The sequence below is a fragment of the Xiphophorus maculatus genome, chromosome 23 (assembly GCF_002775205.1).
Source record: "Xiphophorus maculatus strain JP 163 A chromosome 23, X_maculatus-5.0-male, whole genome shotgun sequence".
In the NCBI taxonomy this organism is placed as follows: Eukaryota; Metazoa; Chordata; class Actinopteri; order Cyprinodontiformes; family Poeciliidae; genus Xiphophorus; species Xiphophorus maculatus.
In genome coordinates, this window is record NC_036465.1 from 14,080,489 (window position 1) to 14,103,118 (window position 22,630).

Consider the following 22,630-nt stretch of genomic DNA (forward strand, 5'->3'; position numbering starts at 1 on the left):
AAATGTTTTAGCATATAATACATCATATAATCTATTTCTTACTAAAATAACAGATAAGTTAAGGCGTGTCTGACACTGTTTAATCAACAAATGGACTTTAACTAGTCAATATATTAACCACATAAAACATTATTGACTTGAATTTTAAAATGACGAATTTACTTTATTGGCTTAATTGGCACAACTTACGTCAGGTAGCAATATATTTTTCCTTCCTCAATCAGCCATTTATATATCAATTCACTGTATTTGTCTTTTATCTGCTGATGTAATGCTCGTCATAAAGTTATTAGGGACATGGCGTGTTGTTTTAATTATATGTTACCTCAGCCTGCCATACCCCTGTGGCATACGGGATTTACTGCTTTGGTTCGTTGAGACTTTTATTGTGAAGTAACACTTCCGGTGATGGTGGTTCTTAACTGACAGCCGGGTGCTAAGAGAGAAGCTACTTTCAAAAGGCTTTTAACGTCTTTCCCATTCACAACCTCGGTGCATTTGACGGAAACTGTAAGCAGGGAGCCTGGTCTTCACAGTGGGGTAACTGTGGCTTTGTTGAATTAAGTTAAAGTCAGCTGAGCGGAGCCCTGCCATTCACGAGTAAGGCTCTTCGTGGCCACTGGTAAGCTAACGAAGAGGAGGGTGGGGACTAAACTTGCAAGACCTCGCCCCAGTCGTTGTTTCACTCTCTTGCTCACAGACAGCTAATCTCCTGTCGGCGTGAGAGACCTCTCACGGCTTAATTAGACAACCAGTCAAGGGGAGACCGACACAGCTGTGTCCACTGAAGGGTAAAAACCAGCAACCATGTTCAGGAAGACCTTGAAGAAGGACCCCGAGCTGTTCCAGAACGTGTCGGAGGGGCTGCGGAAGCTTTACCGAACCAAACTGTTCCCGCTGGAGGACACGTATCGGTTCCACGACTTCCACTCCCCGGCGCTAGAAGATGCCGACTTCGACAACAAGCCAATGGTGCTGCTGGTTGGGCAGTACTCCACCGGTAAGACCACCTTCATCCGGCACCTCATGGAGCAGGACTTCCCCGGTATGCGCATTGGCCCCGAGCCCACCACGGACTCTTTCATCGCGGTGATGCACGGCGAGCAGGAAGGGGTGATCCCGGGTAATGCCCTGGTGGTGGACCCCAAGAAGCCCTTCCGTAAACTCAACGCTTTTGGAAACGCCTTTCTCAACAGGTAACAAACCCCCTGTGAACTTTAAAGTGCTCACTAAAAAACAAACTTAGATGTTTAAATGATAATACCTGAGATTTTAGGTTATTCTTCGAAGGTGAGTGTTTTCACTAATTGGTGTAGGGAGCAAAAGTCTCATAAAGACATCATATGTGGCTTAAACAACCCTCCTACAAGTCCTAACATGCACCACACCTTTTTTTCTTTCTTGGGCAAATTCACATTGTGGTGTTGAGCAATCTTCACTGAAGTGCCCCGAGTGTGAGAGGTCTCCTCCTTTCATCATCCTACAGGAATGCACGTTTAGTGTCAGTAGACAGGTGGAAGCGCCACCTGTGTGTATGTGTGTGTGTGTTTATAGCAAAGAGAAAAGAAGGTGCTTTCCAATGGTTTAATCAATTAAAGGAAGCTCTTTTCCTTTCACTGGGGTCCAAATTCACATCACAGTACACTTTTTTGTTTTAGGTATTTAAAAGTACTTTTCAAAATTCCTCCGGACAGATTTGATCCTGAAGAAACAGCATGTTCCCTGGAACCTGGATAAATGTGAGCTATGCGGCTTGGCAGCATGCTGACCTTGTTGTGTCCTTTTAAGCCAGGGCCATAAGTTTCACGTCCTTCTGGCTCTATAAGTATTACAACACCAGCCAACTCCTATAACTAAGCTCAGCTATGTTTCAATGCAAGGTTGCATAGATGTCTTTAATTCAGTTGTTTGCCAAGAAAGTAATTCATTTGGCCAAATATCTAAGATCTATAAAAAAAAGTTCTTAGTTTTCCCCTTAAAGTTAAGATTATACCTGGTTTTAATATTCAAAATGAAGTGGGATTCCTGAACCTAATTCATCCCAAACTTTGAGAAAGTTTCACTGTGTTATAAACTTCTAAGCCATCTTAATTTTCTCTCAAATCCTGGTGAAGTATCCCATGTTTTACAAACGTCTGAATAAATGCTTCCTAGAAATTGCTGTTCATTTACTTTCCAAATAAAACAGGAGATGAAACCAACCTCTTATAAGCTTGCTGTTTCTGTCCTATAAACTCACAGAGGGTTAGATGTTTTACTGTCTTATCTACAGTGCTGTGGTGTGACTGTCAAGCAAACAGACGTTTCTTTCTCGTTCAGATTAATCTGGCTCATGGGAGGTCGTTCTATGAGAGTGATTATCCAGATTGTTGGGACATTCCAGACCGCTTCCCGTAGAATTGTTGGAATGGATTTTCCCATCTTATGAATGATTTATGTCGTTCCTAAAGCTCAAATGAGTCAGAGGTATTTCCCAGGTCAGGTGTCTTTTTGAACATACTGACACAAATGAATATTACATATATTAGGAATGGTATTAAATAAAAACAGTGGTATGACTTAAGTTGAAGTGAAATCCAGAGACACTTGAAACTTCCCCCAGTTTTCCACTAGCTGTGTCAAATGAGCTCCTCCCAGTTGGGCTCGGAGAGCAAAGGTATGACTGCTTGCTTAAAGCTAAAACACCTGACCTTGTTATACAATGTCTGAATTTCTTATGAGCTCAGACATCCTATAACATGATGTCACTTCCTGGTTGAGCATGCGGGACTCTCCCATTCCATCTTCCAGATAATGTGAACTACAGAGAAATGTCCAGCTAAATAGATAGCCAGAATACTGTGCAGCCTGGTTTTGTTTAGTTATTGTAATCTTAATTTGCTGTCGACATCAGATTGTTTGTTATGTTGCCATGAGTTGTAGTAAGATAAACACTCAAGTTGGGACTTGCTCAGTTGGGCCTCTTTCCTATTATCAATATCCTTTGACATTCCTTCCTGGAATTATGTGGAGTGTTGTACTTATCTTCAATGGGAGCAAGCGTCTGCCAAGTAACCATCATTCATAATGAGGAAAGTGTAATAATTACAATTCACATATCACTTTTAAAGAGTAGGAAATGTTGGTTTTTGTCAGACATTATTTATCGCTCAAACTTCATTAAAGACCAAAAAGGGAAGCAGATAAGGCTTAATTTAAACAACGGCTTATTGTTTGTTGTCACATCATTTGTCAAGTTGTTGAGTCAAGTACTTTCACATTATGTAGCTTTATTGAATTCAGTCTGCATCTCCGTCTCAGGCTCATAGGGGAATATTTGAAGCTGTGCTTAAGATAAATAAAATGTTTATTAAAAACTCTGCCATTATAGAGTTGTAGGTCTATTTTTGACTAATTGGACAACATACTTCTGATTCAGAACAGGAATTTACCTGACTCCTCAACTATGAAGCAGGATAACGCCAATTTGTGATTTATTTATGTTTTTCAATATAATAAAGCCAGTTTTTATGTTTTAAAGCTGTAGTAGGTAACTCATGCAAAATATTTATTGCATATTTGTTAAGACAGTCACTGTCCAGGTATAATATGAAGCAGATGAGCTGTGAAGAAAATTTGAGCTCCTCTATTTTCTCCCTGCCATCTGCAGAAATACTCTGGTTGGTCAGAAACATCTGGAGGAGGGTCTTGGTGTTGTCAATCATCCTTATGCTGCTCACACCCTCATCCTTACACTTTGCTACGCTACAGCTTTTCCCCCACAACAGAGCCTGCTATGAATGCTAAGACTAGTTAGCATTCCTGTCACAGCTGCAGCAGACCAACAATCTTGAGCAGTGTGTACATGAGTGTGATTGACAGCACTAAGACCCTCCTCCTGGCCCTGATTGGTTTTCTTACTGAGTGATGTATTTCTGTAGAACCACAGGAGGGAGGCAGAGGAGCTCTGTTTAATTAAAATGTTGTTTTTTTTATTTTCGTTCACAGATTATTTCTCATTAAAAGCTCCCAAAACAGAGTGGCAGTTTTAACATTTATGTAAACACATTTTTATAAAAGTTACTTTCTTGACCCTCGAGATCAATCAGTGCCCTTAGAAGCACCCAGAACTTGTTCCATTTAAATATTAGAAACAGTTTTTTCTTCAATACCCCATTGATTAGAAATTATTCTGTTGTCACTAAAACATGAAAATATTAGTTTTAAGGCCAGAGTGCATCAGAGTTTCCATATGGTGATTATTTTTACATCCACAGCAATCTTATCAAAAGCACATTGCAGCTAGAACACAAACTCTGAAACACAAACACATACTTTCTGATTAGAGGCTTCATTTTGTTTCAGGGTTTTAGGTTTTTGCAGTGTTGTTGCGTCCATGGGGTATAATATTGCACACGTTAGTATCTGTAATCTACATTTAGTGTTTCAGCTGATCTGGACAAGTAGTACAAGTACATTTCACCTGAAATTTTCACTTGATTATGTTGCATCAGCCAGCTGCTGTAGTCCTGCCATTTCTAAAATGTGGCAATAGAAAATCAAGATCAGACTCTTAATTGGTTGAATTGATGAGATTGTGATGTCAGCCCTTCTGTGCAGCTTTTAACCATAGTTATTCAGTCTGCAGATTAGCCTTTAACTACCAGGCTCAGGTGGGTCCTACCTTCAGAGTAAGCAGTTATTTATGAAGAGCATAAACAGAAATCAGTCATGAGTTTCTCACACATTCAGCACCTGCTTTTGAGGAAACCTTATGTTGTTTCTCATTTGCTTTTTTTCAACCAAGTGTCCTCAGAATTAACTCGATAGTACTAATAAAACTTTTAGTGGTTTTATTAGAAGGCGTATGCCTTTTGGCTCTGATTTACTTTTTGTGCTGCTGCAGTCTGGGGGCCCCCGGTGTATTTCTGTGTTTTCTGTAAGCCGTTAGTCAGTAAAACTGGAGTCAGCAAAGCTTAGGTTCCGCTCTGGCCCACACTGTCCTGCTCCGTCCCGTCCTGTTGTTCCAGGGCGCTGACTTTGCTCTTTACTGAGTCCGGACCAGAGCCAAGCGAAGCCTCACGGTGTGCTTCAACAACACACTCAAGGTACCTGGAGATTTTTATAGACAACTGGAAACAAAAAAATCATGATTCAGATTTTTTTTTTTTGAAGGAAGAAATGTGGAAAATTGCGATTGGTCACGTTTCCAGTGTGAGTGACAGCCGGCTCGTTTCCTCTGCAATATGGGAAGTTGAAGTTACGATGAGAAAGAAGGCTGAAGGTCAGGAGGCATGTGTCATGACTGGAGGAGAAAATTCCTGATATGATGTTAAATGTTTTCCTTTGTCCTCATCCTGAACTGTCCTAACAGTGATAATTGTTCTCCAGTCTTTATGATAAATTATCACACAGTAGATGAGTTCTTGTCTCTGTATCTGCACATTGTTTCTTACAATTTCAGCTCAACTTGATCCGAGCATTTTGTCCCGCAAAGCATAGCAGAGACAGTTAGATGGAAAACTTGAAAAATTTTCCAACTGAATGACATTTGATAAAAGATCTGAGGGAGGAGGAGAAAACAGAACGGCTGCTATCTTTTCCTAGCAGTGTCACAGTAAGGTGACACCACTCTTCAGCTCTCAATGGAAGGAGTCATTTTCCTACCTTCTTGTTTTGTTTTTTTTTGCCTGGATCTTGGTAATTTTTTCCATTTCCATCTTGCATGTGGTGCAGGATCTCTGTTAGGGTTAGTAGTGCTTGTGTGGTTGGAGCAGGAATGTGAAAGCATGGTTTTCCCAGTCTTATGACCCAGTGCCTCTGAGCTCATGCTGTGAGTATCGGTTTTGTTTGGCTGAAGGGGCAGCAGAGTGAGACATAATACTCTCAGCTATGGGGTGTCTTAACAATCTAACTCTTTGTCCTGAGTGGGTCTGTGTGTTTTGGTATTAAACAAGTCATCTTCTCCCACGCTTTGTGGCATGTGTGCATCTGCTCTTCAGATTTCTATTGACGTGTGCGACTCCCCTTTAAGGTTTAAAGGCCTGTGAACATCCTGAGGCGCTCCGCTGTTGTAAATCATGTTGATCTGGGAAGGAGTCAGGCCTACAATTTTAAGATTTATTGTTTGTTTTTCCAATAATTTCCATATTCATCTTCCTTACATCATCGTCTTTATGCTGTCGGAAAATCAGTAGCCATGTTGTCTCACTTTTGTTGTTGGAAAAATACACAAACGACAGTTAAAGTTTCAATGTGAGCTCAATTAACCGGTCAAGCTTGATTAATGTTTGTATATTAGATCTGCACAGAGTCTTCACCGTTGAGTATACAAACATTACCTGCATCTTTACGACCGTTTATACCACTAAATACTTGTTTGTGTGCCCACACAGTTTGGAAAAGTCTGTTCAGGTTGGATGATTACGGATGTTTCCATACAATTTGGATGAATTGTTTTTAAATTCACCCAAAACTGTAATGCAAGCTTTAGATGAATGTTGAAAACTTGTAATATAATCAGTATTGTAACATTTTTGTGGTTGCAGCTTTGCGGTGTGATAGTTTCTTAATTTTCTTCAGAAATTGATATAATATAGCTGCGATTAGAAAAGTTAAACTTTCTCCTACGTTCAAAAAGAACTTTGAGTTTTAAACACTAAATTATAAATCGCAAAATGTAACTTAATACTTATGATGTTGATGAAATAAAAATGTTTTTGCAAACCATTTTGCCAAAAATTAAACAGAACAATTTTGTTCTGTAACGCTAAATAAGGGATTAATAATGACCTTTTAGAGAGCAAGAAGTGAATAGCTTCAGTTTGCTCATGAAAGCCAAGTTTGTGTTAAAACCTCACTCTACTGGTTTTCTCCTCTGCTAGCGCCCCTATCCCTCTGTCTGCTTTCGTTTTTGTCTCGCTCTAATTTACACTTGTTCTCTCTGTTCTTTGTTCCCCCTCCATCTAGATTCATGTGTGCCCAGATGCCCAATCCCGTTCTGGAAAGCATCAGCATCATTGATACTCCTGGAATCCTGTCTGGAGAAAAACAGAGGATAAGCAGAGGTCTGCTTCACACACACACACACACACAAATTCACTTGTGTTAGTTGCACCACACCACACCCTCTGATCGAAAACCCCTAAGTGGTGAAAATATATAGTCTTGCACAAATGCAAAATAAACCAAGAGGAAGTAATGAGTTCAGATATAAAAAGAAAGCATCTACATATTTGTCGTCTTTTCCAAGTGTTTTGTTGCTCGCCAAGTGCTCCTGTACTGAAACTAGCAGTCTGCTCAGAGTGCTGTCAAACCTGTATTTAACTCCTCTGACGCCCAGGAGGCAAAGCATAACCAGTTCTTGCCAGTGTAGCAGAGAAGCACACAGCTCGACAAAAACAAGGAAAGGCCGTGTAACACTTTGAAGCTCATTTCCTGCCTTTCTGTGTGGAGGCTCCTACCGCATCTTCTGTATGTACCGTTATTAATGCTGCCCTTTCTTTAACCCGCAAGGGAAAACCTCAGATTTTGATCCTCTTTGGTTATTTTTGTTTCTAGTAGCCCTGTGCTGTAATTTTTTATTTCCCAGTGGGCTGTTTGGTTAAAACATTTAATATTTTTTTGACTTGCTGCCACAACAGCCTGACCTTTAGGTTTTATTAGGTCGTTGCTGCATATGTGCTTTTTAAAAAAAGCTTTTGGTGAGTTTACAAAACATGCAGAGAAGATGGGAATACCGCTGATCAAAGCTTCTGCTTTTTGTACCTGATTTATAGTTAGTTTATGAGGAAACGCACATACAAGCAGTGAGGCTTTGTTTTTGTCCCTTGGTTAAAGGAAGTGAAGTGAAATGGCAGAGTCCATCGGTCTGCTCTAAATGACTGTCTCTTATTTCACAGAGGAGGAAGCAACACACAAATAAAAAAATACCAAGTAGTTTAGGATTTCATTTTTTTAAGCTAAAGTCAGTGCAAAACTAGTCATCTATAGTTTTTCATTTCTTTTTCAACCTCTAACCTGTTTTATTTGGCTTTGATATGATAGATCAACATATAGTCAATTATATAGTGGCATGAATTATGTACTTAGTCTTTTGACTTTTTTAAATTACAAAAGTAAAGTGTTGTGTGTGTTTTAAAATGAGCCTTTCACAAGTTTACTTAAGAAGTCACATTTTAGCAAGCAGAACCTGAGGGAACGACAGCATCATGGAGAAAATGATGCTGCAGTTCAAAGCATGATTTAGGTTATTAACTTGAGCACTGTTGGGCCAAACAAAAGTTTTGTTTAGAGACGCAGCTGCGTGGCCCATTGTGTCTCTGGAGGAGCTGCAGAGATTCAAGAGGACAGCTTGCAATCCACAAATCTGGCCTTTATGTCAAGAAGAAAGTTATAAGAAGTTCTGTTTATAGTTTGCCATAAACTACGTCAACCACAAAGTAAACATGTTGAAGAAGATGCTCTGGCTCATTTTATTTCTTCTTCTTCTTCCGACCAAAACTGAAGAATTTTGAAAAGATGAGCAAATCTTGTAGAGACATATTTCAAAAGAACAAATATGTTATGCTGATATATCCTCGTAAAATACATTCATATTTGTGGTTGTAACTTGACAAAAATGTAGAAAAGTTCAAAGGGTGTGAATACTTTCACAGCACACTATATTCAGACACTTCTACTTAAAGGTCACTTTGAATTAAAAATTCATTTTGAAGTTCTTAAAGGAGATGAATGTCGTGATAATGTTGCACACACCTCTCTCAAAAAGTTAGATATTTTTGGCTTTTGGATGAAACTTAAAGAAAATGTTAAAAAAATTATGTTATCATGAAAGTTAAGGAAATCACCATTGTATATATCTACTTATCTTAAGCAGTGCATTGAAACAAAAGCAGAGGCGGGTGACTCTTCCAGTCTCTGTCTCTCTGTTTCAACCTTGACTCTGAGCCACTTCATCTGGGAACATCCTGTCTGAAGCCTCGCCGTGCCGAGGTGCTGCTGATCAGATGTTGGGTGTCGCCTTCATCTCCTGATGTCAAAATGTGAACATGATAAAGGTTGTTTAAATTCCAACTGATTGAACCAAGTATTTATTGTTCGATTTGTGGATCACACACCTGTTATGAGTTTTGCCGTTATAAGCTCCTTGTCAGAGAACTGAAACACCCAACGTGTTCATTCAGTAGTTCAGAGAAGGTCAAATTAAGGTCACCTGTAAAGGTCGCAGTGCGTTTTAGGTTCATCCTGAAGTTTCACCCGAAAGCTGAATGTCCCTAAAGTTTTGTGAGCAGTGTGTTTCTTTTGTTGCTATGACGAAGATGTCCGTAGTTGAAACGTATTGCAGGTGTTTGCATGAATGAAGAGGCCGGCCCAGGTTGAGGTGACCTTCTCTGACGGAGGAGTGGAGCAAATCCAAGGCTTCCTCCGTTTTGTTTCTCTTCATATACACTTGCACATTCCTACTCTCAGCCTTTTCTGAATGCACGCCATCCCGGACTCTGTATCTGTATAAACATGGATACAGTAGGGTAATCCAGACATACTGTACGGTCTGTGTCGAATAAAAACAGACCTGTGCAGCTTATCTGTGACGGGCACATGCTTGTCTGGACCTTTCTGCAGGAAACTTTGCATCAGTTCTTGTTTGATGTGTTCCAGCAGTACTTCATTCTTAATTCAAACCTGCTCATCTGAAGAAGCTTCAGCAAAACTCCCAAAGGCAATGAAACTGTAAAATTCAACTCATGAATGCTTCCCTTCTGTTGAGAAACTGTGGGCTTTTTTGATTAGGCCAGCACGTACGCCTCTGTTCTTGTTCCTGACTAACCTATGAAGTTACTAAAGCTATAGTGAAACTATGATTTTGCAGAACTATCTGTTGACTTTCCCATAGTTACCTCTGATTTGCCATTTACCAGTAGCACTTTAAATACCTTCTGAGGAAACAGTAGAGTTAGATATTCTGAGAAATCAAATCAAGATTTCGAAGAAAAAGTGCCAATAATTAAGTGAGGACCCATAGGGTCTCTCAAATGTATTCACACCAACAAAAAACTGGTCTTTCTAGTCGTTTACCAACTCAACCAAAACTCTTTCTTTATAGTAAACACACTAATTTGAAAGTAAAATTGATAAACGTCCTTCAAACTTTTATCCCCAAAGGTTCTCGAGCTGCAGCTCAGGAACCCCTGATGGAACTTGAGTTGCCTTTTAGTCGGTGGTTTTAATGCGATGTATATGAACAATTTGGAGAATTATGCTGTTTCACTTGATCTTTTAAAGTCAAAACTTGAATCTGAGAACAATATCACACAGAAATCAACTCAACAGCTTCCCAGGTCCAGCCAGTTGGTTCTTGCTCAATGATGTGGTTAGCAACCAAAGTAACTGCTGCCAGCAATGATGATGCATTTTTCTACACTCAGTTCTTTTGAACACTGTGGCCACATCGACATTTAAGAGGCTCTGTAGTAAGGCTCCGTTTCTACTCTATGGTCTACAGAAAAATAAGTAAGGGAAGTTATGTTAAGCCAGCAATGCAATAAAAGTTCAGTAAAATGCTGGATCTACATTAAAGGAAAAAAACAGCAACATGTGCATTTGGTTATGGTTTGAAAAACTGTATTGCCTGTACAAGATTTAGGGATGCACAGTTTTAGCATCTATATCAAGCTACAACCATAATGTTGATGAATGATTATCTCATAATTGTGTTCTTTTTATGAATGAATTTCTGAATTCCCCCACATCTCTTTGTGAGCGTTCACATTTCATCACTAAAAATACATGAAGTTTGGACATCAAGAGCCATGAAACTATGTCCAACAATACAGAGTCATTACTGGCAGTAAATGGCACTTGAGATGAGCAAATATTGCATCCCAGCGGTTCTTTGTGATTGCACTGTTGCACAAATCAGTATCAGGATCAATACACAAATATTGTGCTGCTCTGGAAAAATGTTCCGTGATGCAAACAAATCAAAGTGCAACTGAATATTTTTTTTTAATCTAAGAACTTTTCAATGCAATGCGGCCATATTTGATTCGGACGTCCACTTTGGTATGAAACTTCAGACTTTGCCAGTTCTAAATCAGCCTGAGAGACTATAATAGTGGACTATGATTAAAATATGGAAAATCCCTTTAAGTGGCCAGTTGTGAAAGTGAAACATCTTGTGGTAGGCGGCACAATTTTGTACATGGAAAAAGCTGAGCGCGAAACGACCAAAACTGCAAAGCTAAGAAATGACCATCACTCAAAATTAAACAACAATCTGAAAAGTCAAGCTCTGCTGCAGGACTGTTTTAAAATGTCATAATAAGAGCTAGTTGGACAACTTGGTTTTTCCTGAGAAGGGACTTGTTGTAAATTAGAGAACCATTGTCTTAAACAGGGAGTTGTTCTAAACGTTCACATAGATGCTCACTGATCTTTATTTGGTTCTCTGTTCATGTTTGTCTTGGGTTTCTGGCTTTATCTCGTCGTGTCCCTGCAGGACGGCGGAGGCCTCTCAGCTGTTGATGCTATGCACTAGAAGTCAGTCTGGGCCTCAGCAGATGTCTGTGTGTCTGATTCTCTGAAGTGGGTTTCAAATCCAGCTCATGAGGGAATGAACATTGGACCAGCTGCCTTCTGGTGTTTTGGACTTCAGACACTCCCATTCATTTCCCTCAGTATACATGCAACCTCAGACTCTTTTGTGCTCAAAGTGCAGCTGCCTCCTATGTTGCTCTCCTCTATTTACACTTCCCTCATACTTTCACTTTCACTCGCCCCCATCTCGCCCTCTGCAGTCTTTCCTCTCTCCTCTGTCTTTATCTTCGTCTCTCTTGCGGTATATTCAGACGGGGACAAAGGAAGCCATGTTGGAATGTATGTGCAGCAGATCTGGCGGCGTTTGAACCGCAGCTGAGATGAGTTTTTACACCAGCTGCATTCTTCTCCGATCAGATGATACACAGACACTAATCAAAACCACAACTCCTGACTTTCTCTCTGCTGCCTCTTGCTCTGCTTTGAATGTTAACTTTGTAGTTGCATTTATCCCCTCCGTGGCATTTTGATCTCAGCAGCTCATGCTTAGTATTATTATTATTATTTTTATTACATGCTAACGTTTTTAGGCATACTAGAGAGCTCTGTTTCAGAACATGCTGTTCATTAACAAGTCAGATTGTCCTAAAGGCTCCTGACAGTCTGTACCTTGATAGACCTGCTCTGTAAACTTAAAACACCTGGTTAAATGTTAACTGGGTAAGAAACGACGCCTTTTGAAAGACTTTTCTAAACATCACTTGAGCAACATGACATTGAATTGGAATACATTTGAACTATTTCAAGATCACATGTGACAGACAAAAGATGTTCACACTTTGAACATCTTACGAACAAATGTTCAATTATATCTAAAAGTTTGCCTAAAACTAGCCATACCAACACAAGGTCATCCAGCTAACAGACTGACAGGTTATGGAGAGCATACGTTTATTTTTTTAACATAAAATCAGTTCCATCTGACTATTGGTAATTATATTATAGATATCTAAAAAAGACACTTTGACTATCCTGAATTTTAATTCAAGATAATTTAAACCTAATTAAAAATGACTTTCATCCATTTTGAGATATATTAACAAGAATTGTGACTAATCTAAATTATAGTTCCAGATATCTCTAAGTTAGTAATTTAATTTGGACTGGCCAAATCTGTAGATCTCCTGTCTAAAAATAGACTTTAGATTTTGTATCATACCTTTAATTAGAATGATAACTAGTCATTTACTTTGACTAGTCATCACTGTTATATGAAATATGTTTTAGTCAGTAATTGCAGTTATCTTGAATTAAGATTTCCATAGAAAATGATGGTAAATCTGACATCATCTGTAATAGTGAGAACGTAATTGGAAATCTTAATTTACTAAAACGTCAAGTCATACACCAGTTTCAGGTATGTGGAACGTAAGTGTGGTAAAAGCGATTTTATGTGAAAGCAGCCTTCCATAGAAAAGCAGAAAAGAGGCTCATAACTCTGGTCAGCAGCTCAGGTTGGAGAATATACATTTATGTAAAAATAGCGAGACGAACGTTTTTGTTAAAAGCAAACATTAAGAAGTCCTGTTTTCATTTAGCACACAACAAGTCAGTGAAAGAAGATGCTGTGATTAGAGAAGACTAAAATAATTTTTTTTGAGCTGGATCCAGAATGTTGAGTGGAGTGAAATGAACACTGCACATCATCCTGAACACACTGTTCCCTCTTTAAAACATGGTGGTAGCAGTATCATGCTGGGAGCTGATGCTTTTCTTTCAGATAAGTGAAGCTGACCGAATAGGACAGAGTTGAGGCTGAGGCAGTAGTTCCTCTTCCAGCAGCACAATGGCTGAACATACAGCCGAAGCAACAATGGAGAGAACTTGATCAAAGCATATTCATGTGTTAGAGAGGCCTCACTGAACCTAAACTATGTGGCAAAGAAGAATGGGCTGAGATTTCAGTCTCTAGGTGTAAAGCTGTTAAACGCATACCTCAGAAGCAGACAAAGTTGGGTTACGACGCAAAATAAACGGCTCACCCTCGCTGCTCCTCTTCTCTCCAGGTTACGACTTTGCAGCGGTGCTCGAGTGGTTCGCTGAGCGCGTGGACCGCATCATCTTGCTGTTCGACGCCCACAAGCTGGACATCTCTGACGAGTTCTCCGAGGTGATCCGAGCCCTCAAGAACCACGAGGACAAGATGCGCGTGGTGCTGAACAAGGCGGATCAGATCAGCACTCAGCAGCTGATGAGGGTCTACGGAGCGCTGATGTGGTCACTGGGAAAAATTATCAACACACCTGAGGTAAAGATTTTATTTAACCTGAATCAAATTCCTAAGCTTGGTCATTTTGCAGGGATATTGTTAAATTGTCAGTTTACTTTCCACTGAAACTACAAAATGACATCTTCTACATGGACTAATTAGCAGTTTGACAGACTCTGAGCTTTAGTAAATATTTCAGTGGAAAATCTCTGACCACCTTCGGCAGGCCTGGACAAACATTGTTTCCAGTAAAGCAGATGAGTAAATCAGTGTTTTCTGACATCTTTGATTTATCCTTTTGTGACATTCACACCCTGACCGTATTGAAAGCGAAAAATGGTTTTAATTCCACCTTTTTCAAATCCCATGTCGTATCATGTGACACAGTTTTATGGTTCTTCCTGACTGTTGGGTTAATGTTTGATCCAGAGCCGTATTCATCACCCAGAGAAACCTTTGGATCCTGCTTATCATTATTCATTGACTTTCATTCAGAGTTGCATTGAGGAGGTTTAAACAGGAAATGAACCACAAAACGCCCATTCTGTCATTTTATTTTTGCTTCACTGACACCACATTGTGTCACATCCTATTTGCACTTTTTGTGCAAAAACTGTTCCGCTGCCATGTTTGTGACCTCTGATCAAATGTCCTCAGATAAGAGTAACTGGAGGGAAATGGTGAGTTTTAACCTGTAGGAACTTTATTTCAGGTGGTCCGTGTGTACATCGGGTCATTCTGGGCTCAGCCGCTGCTGGTTCCTGATAACAGGAAGCTGTTTGAGGCCGAGGAGCAGGACCTGTTCTTGGACATCCAGTCTTTGCCACGCAACGCTGCTCTGCGTAAACTGAATGATCTCATCAAAAGGGCACGTCTTGCTAAGGTTGGTATCCACAAGTTCAGAGGGACTGAGTAACACCAGCAAACCAATCTAATGTTGGGTCAAACTCTCACCATATTAGCACAATTATTGAACAAAAATAACAGGATCTGGTTGCTTTTGGTTGAAACATAATTCCAGCTCTTAGCTTACTGTGGTTTTAATACATTATTAATTAGTAAGAGTGATTGGTGGCGTTCCTTCAGTTGCCACGCCTTAGCAGAATTGGTCATAAACCACAAGCAAAAAGGAAATAAGGTATTTTTGAACCATTAGGATTTCTATCAAGTCTGTTTCTTAGGATTGTTTCATTTCTTTAACAACCAAGGAGGGATGGAGTTTGATTGGACTGAAATTAGTATCGCACTTTTATTTTATTTATACAAATGTGACATATATTGTAATTGTTTTCATTAAGCACAGAAAACACTCCCTTAATACTAAATTAAAATCCTGAATAATCATTGGAGTACTGTAAAAATTGTAACAATTTCTATTCAATACAGACTTTTAAGAAAAATATCTAAAACACTTACTAACACAATTTCAGCAAAATATTGATTAGTCAGGCTAATCAACTCTAGGTCTTAGCTTGCAGCTACATTATAGTCACAGTAATTTTTCTTTTGTTTGATCATTCTTTATTTTAATGATTTGAAACATTTTTACATAGTCTTGTCTTGTTTAAGGGAAAGTGTGACTGCAAGTGAGAACTGTTCAGTTTTGCAGCTTTATTGTTATTTTTTAAGAGGTGTCGTTGTGAGCATATTGCTGAAAAGAAATATCACCACTGCTGCAAGAAAACACAATGCCACATTGTCCATCTCAGTGTGGCACAGTAATCATGAAACTCAGCTGGACTCATGACTAAAATTACCTCAAGTTGACTTAACCTGATTGATAAAAGTGTTGGAAGATCACCGCTATCAGAAAGGTGTGTCTAATCCTCCAGTCTTATTGCTCATTTTATTGTCTTTCTAATTCTCTTGCACCATATGTTTTCTCCACCCATGGCAAAGTTGTTACACAGAAAGCCGTCACTGATGTGTAACTTGGAAGCTTTTTGTCATCAACCACAAACAAAACGAAATACGACAGGCAAGGAAGCCTTATTTAAATAGCACATTTCACTCAAAACCACCTCAAAGTGTTTCTACATAGAAATTAATAGCAACATGAAACACATAAACAATGATTTTGGCCAACAAGAATAAAAAAAACTGAAGTGTATGTGTCATTTTTGACCTGCCTATTTGGGCCAGATCTGATTCTCATTTAAAAGTGCAAAAACAAGAAGATATTTTTTTGCCTTCTTAATTATTTATATTAAGATCAGAGGCGAAGTCTGGCTAATCAGGCTGAGCCGTCACGCTAAAACTGAGGTTTACTTTTATTTTCAAATAGTGACATTTTAAGGGTTCTATCACTACAAGATAGAACACGGCTGAAAGCACGGCTGGGATTAATGGCCAGCTCCTAATGTAATTCTGAGATTTCTAAAAGGAAACTAATGTTTTCAAATCCAGGATGTTCATGACAGACGAACGAAGGCCTGTCACAATAACAAATTTTCCTAAACCATAAATTGTCCCAGATGTTAATAGTGCTGTTTTATAATGTTGCATTCAAGTAATATTTTGGTAATGGCACAATAGTGTAAATACACCCTGCAAAAGATCAAACTTTAATTTCTAATGAACATTGGAACGGAAGAAATTTGAAATATGCAAAATAAACATTTTTAGATTGTATGCTAAAACCATTTTCTTTTTAATGTTGTCTTCCAGGTGCAGGCCTACATCATCAGCTCCCTGAAAAAGGAGATGCCCAGCATGTTCGGAAAAGACTCCAAGAAGAAGGAGCTGATCGCCAATCTGGGAGAAATCTACCAGAAAATCGAGAAGGAGCACCAGATCTCACCTGGAGACTTCCCCAACCTTGCAAAGATGCAGGTGAGAGAGAAAAGAGTGGGAGCAAGCAAAGGGTGCGTTCACATCAACCCTGTTTAGTTCACATTAATCCAACTCTAATTCGTTTGCCTAGAAAGTTCGATTGGGGAGGTATGGATGTGCAATCGAACTCTGATCTGTCTAAAAATCTCTCTCAGTTCACTTGAAGTGAACTCTGGTGCTGTTCCAATGCAAGCAGACTGGAGGAGCTAATTATAGTCCAGGGCATGCTGGGTAAATACAATCAAAACGTGAGTCTAGCAAGAAGAATGGCTTGTGGTCTTTTACCATAGTCAAAATAGAAATACTAAAGCTGCTAAAATTTGACACCATTCCATTTTTGTTTACATTTAGCAAAGAAGAAAGTTGTGCTCATGAGTTTTCTTGTTTTCTTCAGTAGTTCTTGGTTTGGGACAGAGCAGTGTGAAGGCAAACCACACCAGCTAAAAATGTAACAGAAGTTACAAATTTGGTCCCCAACCAAACCGACTCTACTGGACTAACAGGTGTGAAAACACCCTTAGCCACAGACTCATTTAAATTGTGTGCTGCATACGGAGTAGAAAAAAACCTATAGAGTACAATGACCTCCGAACCTTTACTCTTCACATCTCTGCCCTGGTTTCCTGCCACTGCCCTCCAGGAAGGACCAGGATGGGGATGGGATTTATTTTTCCTGGTTTCTCAGGAAATCCTGCTTCTTGCTCACTGCTTCCATTGGTCACTCTTGAAGACTGATCTATTTCTATCTTCAATTCCTGTTTTGTTTCCTTTCAGGAGCTGCTGAACGGCCAGGACTTCACCAAGTTTGCGTCGCTGAAGCCCAAACTGCTCGAGTCCGTGGAGGACATGCTGGCCAACGACATCGCCCGCCTCATGGCAATGGTGCGCCAGGAGGAGTCTGCTATGCCGAGCCAGACCGTCAAGGGTGGAGCGTTTGAGGGAACCATGACCGGTCCGTTCGGCCACGGTTACGGTGAGGGTGCCAGCGAAGGCATCGACGAGCTGGAGTGGGTGGTGGGGCGCGACAAGCCTACGTACGATGAGATCTTCTACACCCTCTCTCCCATCAACGGCAAAGTGTCCGGTGCAGCTGCCAAGAAGGAGATGCTGAAGTCCAAGCTGCCCAACACGGTTCTGGGAAAGATCTGGAAGCTGGCCGATGTGGATAAAGATGGCTTCCTCGACGATGAGGAGTTTGCCCTGGCCAATCACTTGATCAAGGTGAAGCTGGAGGGTCACGAGCTGCCGGCTGCGCTGCCCGAGCACCTCGTGCCTCCGTCCAAACGCGCAGGGACTTCGCTGCAAGATTAAGGAGGTGGGCCGCGTCAACACTCATGTTCAGGACTCTCAGTGCCAAACGTTCAACCACGAGCATGAACAGCTTCGTCCTCCATCATGCTGCGAGTCCCCCAGGCTTCCTGACGCACCGGGACGAGGCGGCGTTTCACCAGAGAGAGACTGGAGTGTTTCTGGAGGGAGGAGGGGGGAGGGAGATATTCAGATTTATATTTCGGGAGGTGATGAAAGGACAGAATGGGTTTATGGAGTCAAGGGCCTGAATGTGGATTCATGAATCCTGTGTAAACATGTCTAATAAGTATACAGTCCTATTATAGTAAGTTGATCCAAAGATATATAGTTTTGTTTTTCCATTTGGAGAGAGAGAAAGAGGAAATGAATTGAAACAGCTGTTAGAATTACTTTATATTTTTGTATTTCCTGACTGTTAAACTTTTACTCTTTCCAAATGCTTCCCCTTTTGTTATTTTGCCAGATGAATGACAAGGAGTTCTGTACTGTGAGACTTGTGCTTCCTGAAGACACACTGATTTACGGCGTGTTAGAAGAAAGCCTTATTCAAAGCCTTTAAAGCTAAGAGATATTAAAAAAATAAATATTTGCTGAAAAAAACTTGAACTGAGTCACGGTTTTTGTGCTTTTAATTTGTTGCTGAGGTGTTTGTGTGTTCGTTTGCCCCCTGCAGGCCAGAAAGCCAAAAGATAGCCAGAGGAGGACGTATAAGGTCATCTAACCATGAAGTTACTTCTGGCCGCATATTTCTGAACCAGTGGAAACAGGCGGACACTTGACCTTCTGTAGCGGAGTCTGAGGACGCATGGAGATGATTTAGAAAATGTCCATCCGAGCGCAGATTGAACAGCACTAGGAATAAACAGAACCGGAAGTGCACCCTGTAAAAGTCTGATATTCATTCATCTTTTGACTCCGGGTGCTGCCGGATGATTGTTTAGCCATGTAAACACACCAGTGAGGTTGTTCTCCGTGGCGTGGGGCTGAATCACGGCTGAGAGCGTCAGTTTCCGCCTTATAACACAATGCTACGTTTCAGATGTCCTACTCACGGTCACGCATTTCTGTTTCACAAATGCCCAGTTTGCTCCAGCGTCACTCAAGGCTGTCGGCTTCACATGGTGGTCAGGTTTCATCCGTAAGAGTACAGAAGCGCCCTCTTGTGTTTCGGCATGGTTATTACAGGACACCATCATTTTCCTTTAAGGAATCACTTGAACAAATGTATTATTTTAGATCTATTTAGGGTAGAATATACCCAAATCGTTTTGGCTATATATTTATTTGGAGTTCACTCATACCAACATGTCAACACCCAGATCCTGTATAATCTTCCCTAAGCTACTCTGTATTAGTATGTATAATGAAATGACATTCATGCTAATATTTAATTTATTTTAATAACAAGTATAAATTATCTATCTCTTTTTTTTGTTTGTTTGTTTTCACTTTTTCCCTCAGAATTAAATCCCGACTGTCAGTGGAAAGCAGGTCCACTCCTCTGCCGGGTTCTCCAGTCCACGGTCTGGTCCACTCAGTCGGTTCTGGGCGGTTGGTCATCCTGTAATCTGCCTCTGACTCCAACCAGCTCCCACCTGAACGGCTCCTGCCCCAAACTCACCCCCAGCGTCAGCCCCAAACACGCAGAGCGCCACCCGGGCTGATTTCAAAACTTCATAGCATGCTTATATATTATTAGTAATAATTAAATATGGCTATGTTGACATACAGTAGTACAGCTGCATTAAGATAATTATCTTTTGGATGTATATTAAATGTTTTAGGGTGAAAATAGTGTCTTTTATTTATTTTTGAAAATGCATACCTTTTTTTTAATTTTTGGTATCTACTTGATATTTAGTTTTAAATTTAATTTACATATTTCAAAGACAGGGTCCATACTTTAATAAGTCAATAACTGAAACAAATTTAATTTACGTTCAACAATTTAGATTTAAATGTGAAAACCGGATTTGCGTCAAAACACGCAGCCTCTTGAAATTTAATCTTGATTTCATTTCTTCTGCACAAGCTTTTTTTGGAAAGTTTTCCTGTTAAAGGGAACTTTTTCCTCTCCACCATCATCACTTAGATCCTCAATATGAGGCATTGCTGGAGCTTACTTTTAAGAAATTTAAATAGTTGGTTCAGTGTTGGGTTAGTTTGGAAGTCTTCCTGTTAAAAGGAAGTTCTTCTTTTTGGAAATTCTTCCTGTTAACCCTCTTATGACCGTAATTGTAACTGGGCTGCCTGGTATTTTTTATTTTTTGGTTGTAAAATTCTCAAAAAATGTGCACTGAGTCTGTATTTTTGCTCTTTTTTCCAGAACAAACTCAGCTTTTAGTATCTGATAGTTAGTTATTTAACATTTCTGTTAAATGACTTGAATGTTTTTGCCCTGCAGCTGCAGCCGCACGTCTAGTGGGGAACATTTTAGCTCAGGTGATGTTTGGTGTAACGCAGCTCCTCCCCTTATAATCAGCCTTTTCAATTATTGAACAACCTCCTGTCATGAAACATCTGAGACAAATGTTTGTAGCCAGAATAAATTTTATATTTTGGGCATGTTTACTTTGTGCTTTCATGTCAGGACAGATTTCTATGTGGCAGATATATTTTACTCAACTGTTTTGATCAACTCTGATTTATGCATTTCTACTACACTTCCCAGGATTCAATGGGTAATTCCTCTGAGCAGAGCACAAAAAAGGCTCAAGATACCAACCCTTCAAAACAAAGAAGACATTTTGAAAGTTTAAGACAATAAAATTAAAATAAAAGATGTATAAACGGAGTCCTGCTGTGCTAATGTTTGAAGAAACATTAACCTGTAGTGACTGGTTGAACCAGCAGGGGGCACAGGAGAGCTGAAATCTCTGAAATGTGACTGAAAAAATTTCCGCTCCTGGATTATTCCAATAAATTAAAGTATTTCATGATGAAAGATTACTTTTATATCCTGCCTCACCGGTACACTCATCATCTGTGCAGAATCTGATATGAAACAGTTCTTATGCTACAAAAACCCACATTCACAAAGCAAAATTCTCCACTAAAAATGTATGAACAAGTTTGAACTTAAGACAATAAAATGCTGGCAGATTGTTTGAAACTACATAAAATGATATAAAGTCAATATTTAATATCTTGGTTCACTTTTTGGATTGACATAAAAATGTAAGTAAGTGGGTTCGGCTGCTCCGTTTATGTTTATGATTTAATCTTTGAATGTGGTCAGACTTTAGTTCAGGTTGTTAAATGTTAAATAACCAGTGGGGAACTTATGCATAAAAGAAAATATCAATTTTCTTTGTTAGGAAACTTTTATGTTCTGTAGATGCTTGCTGTGTTTCCAGTATTTATTAAGATAATTTGTATCATAGTCAGGTAGCTATACCTGACTATGATACAGTTATAGTCAGGTATACCTACCTGACTATAACTTTTTTCCCCCAAAAAAGTTACTCACATAAATATATTTATGTGAGTAACTTTTTTGGGGGGAAAAAAATAAAAAAAATTTAGGAGTATTTTTACTATGCTTTACTTTTGAAATCAGAAAATGTAACTTTTAAGTGGAGAACTGAAGTCTTCAGACATCTTTGGAGAAAAATCCAGTTTTTCCCTGCTGCCAGGTGGAGAACGTTTCCTCGGGATCTCCAGAGTTCCACTTCTGCAAATGAATCTACTCTATATTTTAAAACTCCTTCTGCCTTTTTAAAAATCATTTCCACAAAAGAGGAAAAAAAAAGTCCTTCGGCAGCCAGTCAAAAAGGCCTGAGTCCAGCCACAATCCAGAGTCACTCTCTCCTTCCTCTCTGCAGGACGCTCCTCTTCCTCTCCCTCGCCGCCTCCGCAGATTAATCCTCTGATTTTTTTAATTTTCTCTGAAAAGAAGCTGGAAAACTGGTTGTATTCAGCATTAGATTGAAACGACTGGAAATGCATAGTTTTGAGTGGATTTTATTGTAATTTCCAGGGGCGCAGACCCCACTAGGACTGTGCCACTGCACAGCTGCTTGTGTCTCATTAATGTTAGCAGATGTTGGCAGGCATGATGTGGTCTAGAGACTCTGTTTCAAACTGAGTTTATCCACCTCTGGAAAAAATTACAAGTTTCTCTGATTTTACTCTTTATAAGTATATGTTTGAGTAAAATGAACGTTGTTCTTTTATTCTCTGAATTACTGACAACATGTCTCTTAATTTTGTTTGTGAATGTATGTAAATAATAAGCAGTTAGATTTAGAAAACCGCACCAACGAATATCTTCTCATGGGTCTTAGACCTGCTGGGGGCTAAGACCCCCTAAAGGTCAGATCCTAGAATCACCCCTGGTTTTGTTTGTGCGTATTATTTGCTTCGATGTATTTTTATGTTGGTCTAATTAAGCCCCTCAACTCTTGGTGTTCAGGTTAATGCTCTGGCAGGAAGCTGCTGGAATGAACACTGGAGTGTGAAATGACTCCACATCTGTGTGTTTTTTTCTGTCCATCGTGTGTTTGCATTTCGCTACAGTTTATCAGTATATTTACACTGTTTCCTTTTTCCTGCCGTCCTCCATCAGAGCAACACAGTCTCCCCTTCCTGCTCACAGACGGCTTCTCTCTGTGCTGCCATCTACACTCCTGTCACTCAGCGTGTCTCCGTCCTCTGGCTCGTCTTGGCGTCGTCCACGCCCCACTGTCCCACTGACCCCAG

The 22,630-nt window shown here is 39.8% G+C and overlaps 1 protein-coding gene across 1 annotated transcript; it reads left to right on the forward strand.

Annotated features, from left to right (window-relative positions):
• Window positions 1-397: 397 nt before the first annotated feature.
• LOC102229125 (EH domain-containing protein 1-like) lies at window positions 398-18,535 on the forward strand. Its single transcript, XM_005814868.3, has 6 exons — window positions 398-1,196; window positions 6,949-7,046; window positions 13,584-13,825; window positions 14,499-14,669; window positions 16,454-16,618; window positions 17,393-18,535. The coding sequence occupies exons 1-6, from the start codon at window positions 808-810 to the stop codon at window positions 17,927-17,929; spliced, it is 1,602 nt and encodes a 533-aa protein (XP_005814925.1). The 5' UTR covers window positions 398-807; the 3' UTR covers window positions 17,930-18,535.
• Window positions 18,536-22,630: the final 4,095 nt, after the last annotated feature.

Coding starts and splice junctions, on each gene's coding strand:
- LOC102229125 (XM_005814868.3), top strand. CDS start 808: ATGTTCAGGAAGACCTTGAAGAAGGACCCCGAGCTGTTCCAGAACGTG. Junction 14,670..16,453: donor AAAGGGCACGTCTTGCTAAG/GTTGGTATCCAC, acceptor GTTGTCTTCCAG/GTGCAGGCCTACATCATCAG. Junction 16,619..17,392: donor CCAACCTTGCAAAGATGCAG/GTGAGAGAGAAA, acceptor GTTTCCTTTCAG/GAGCTGCTGAACGGCCAGGA.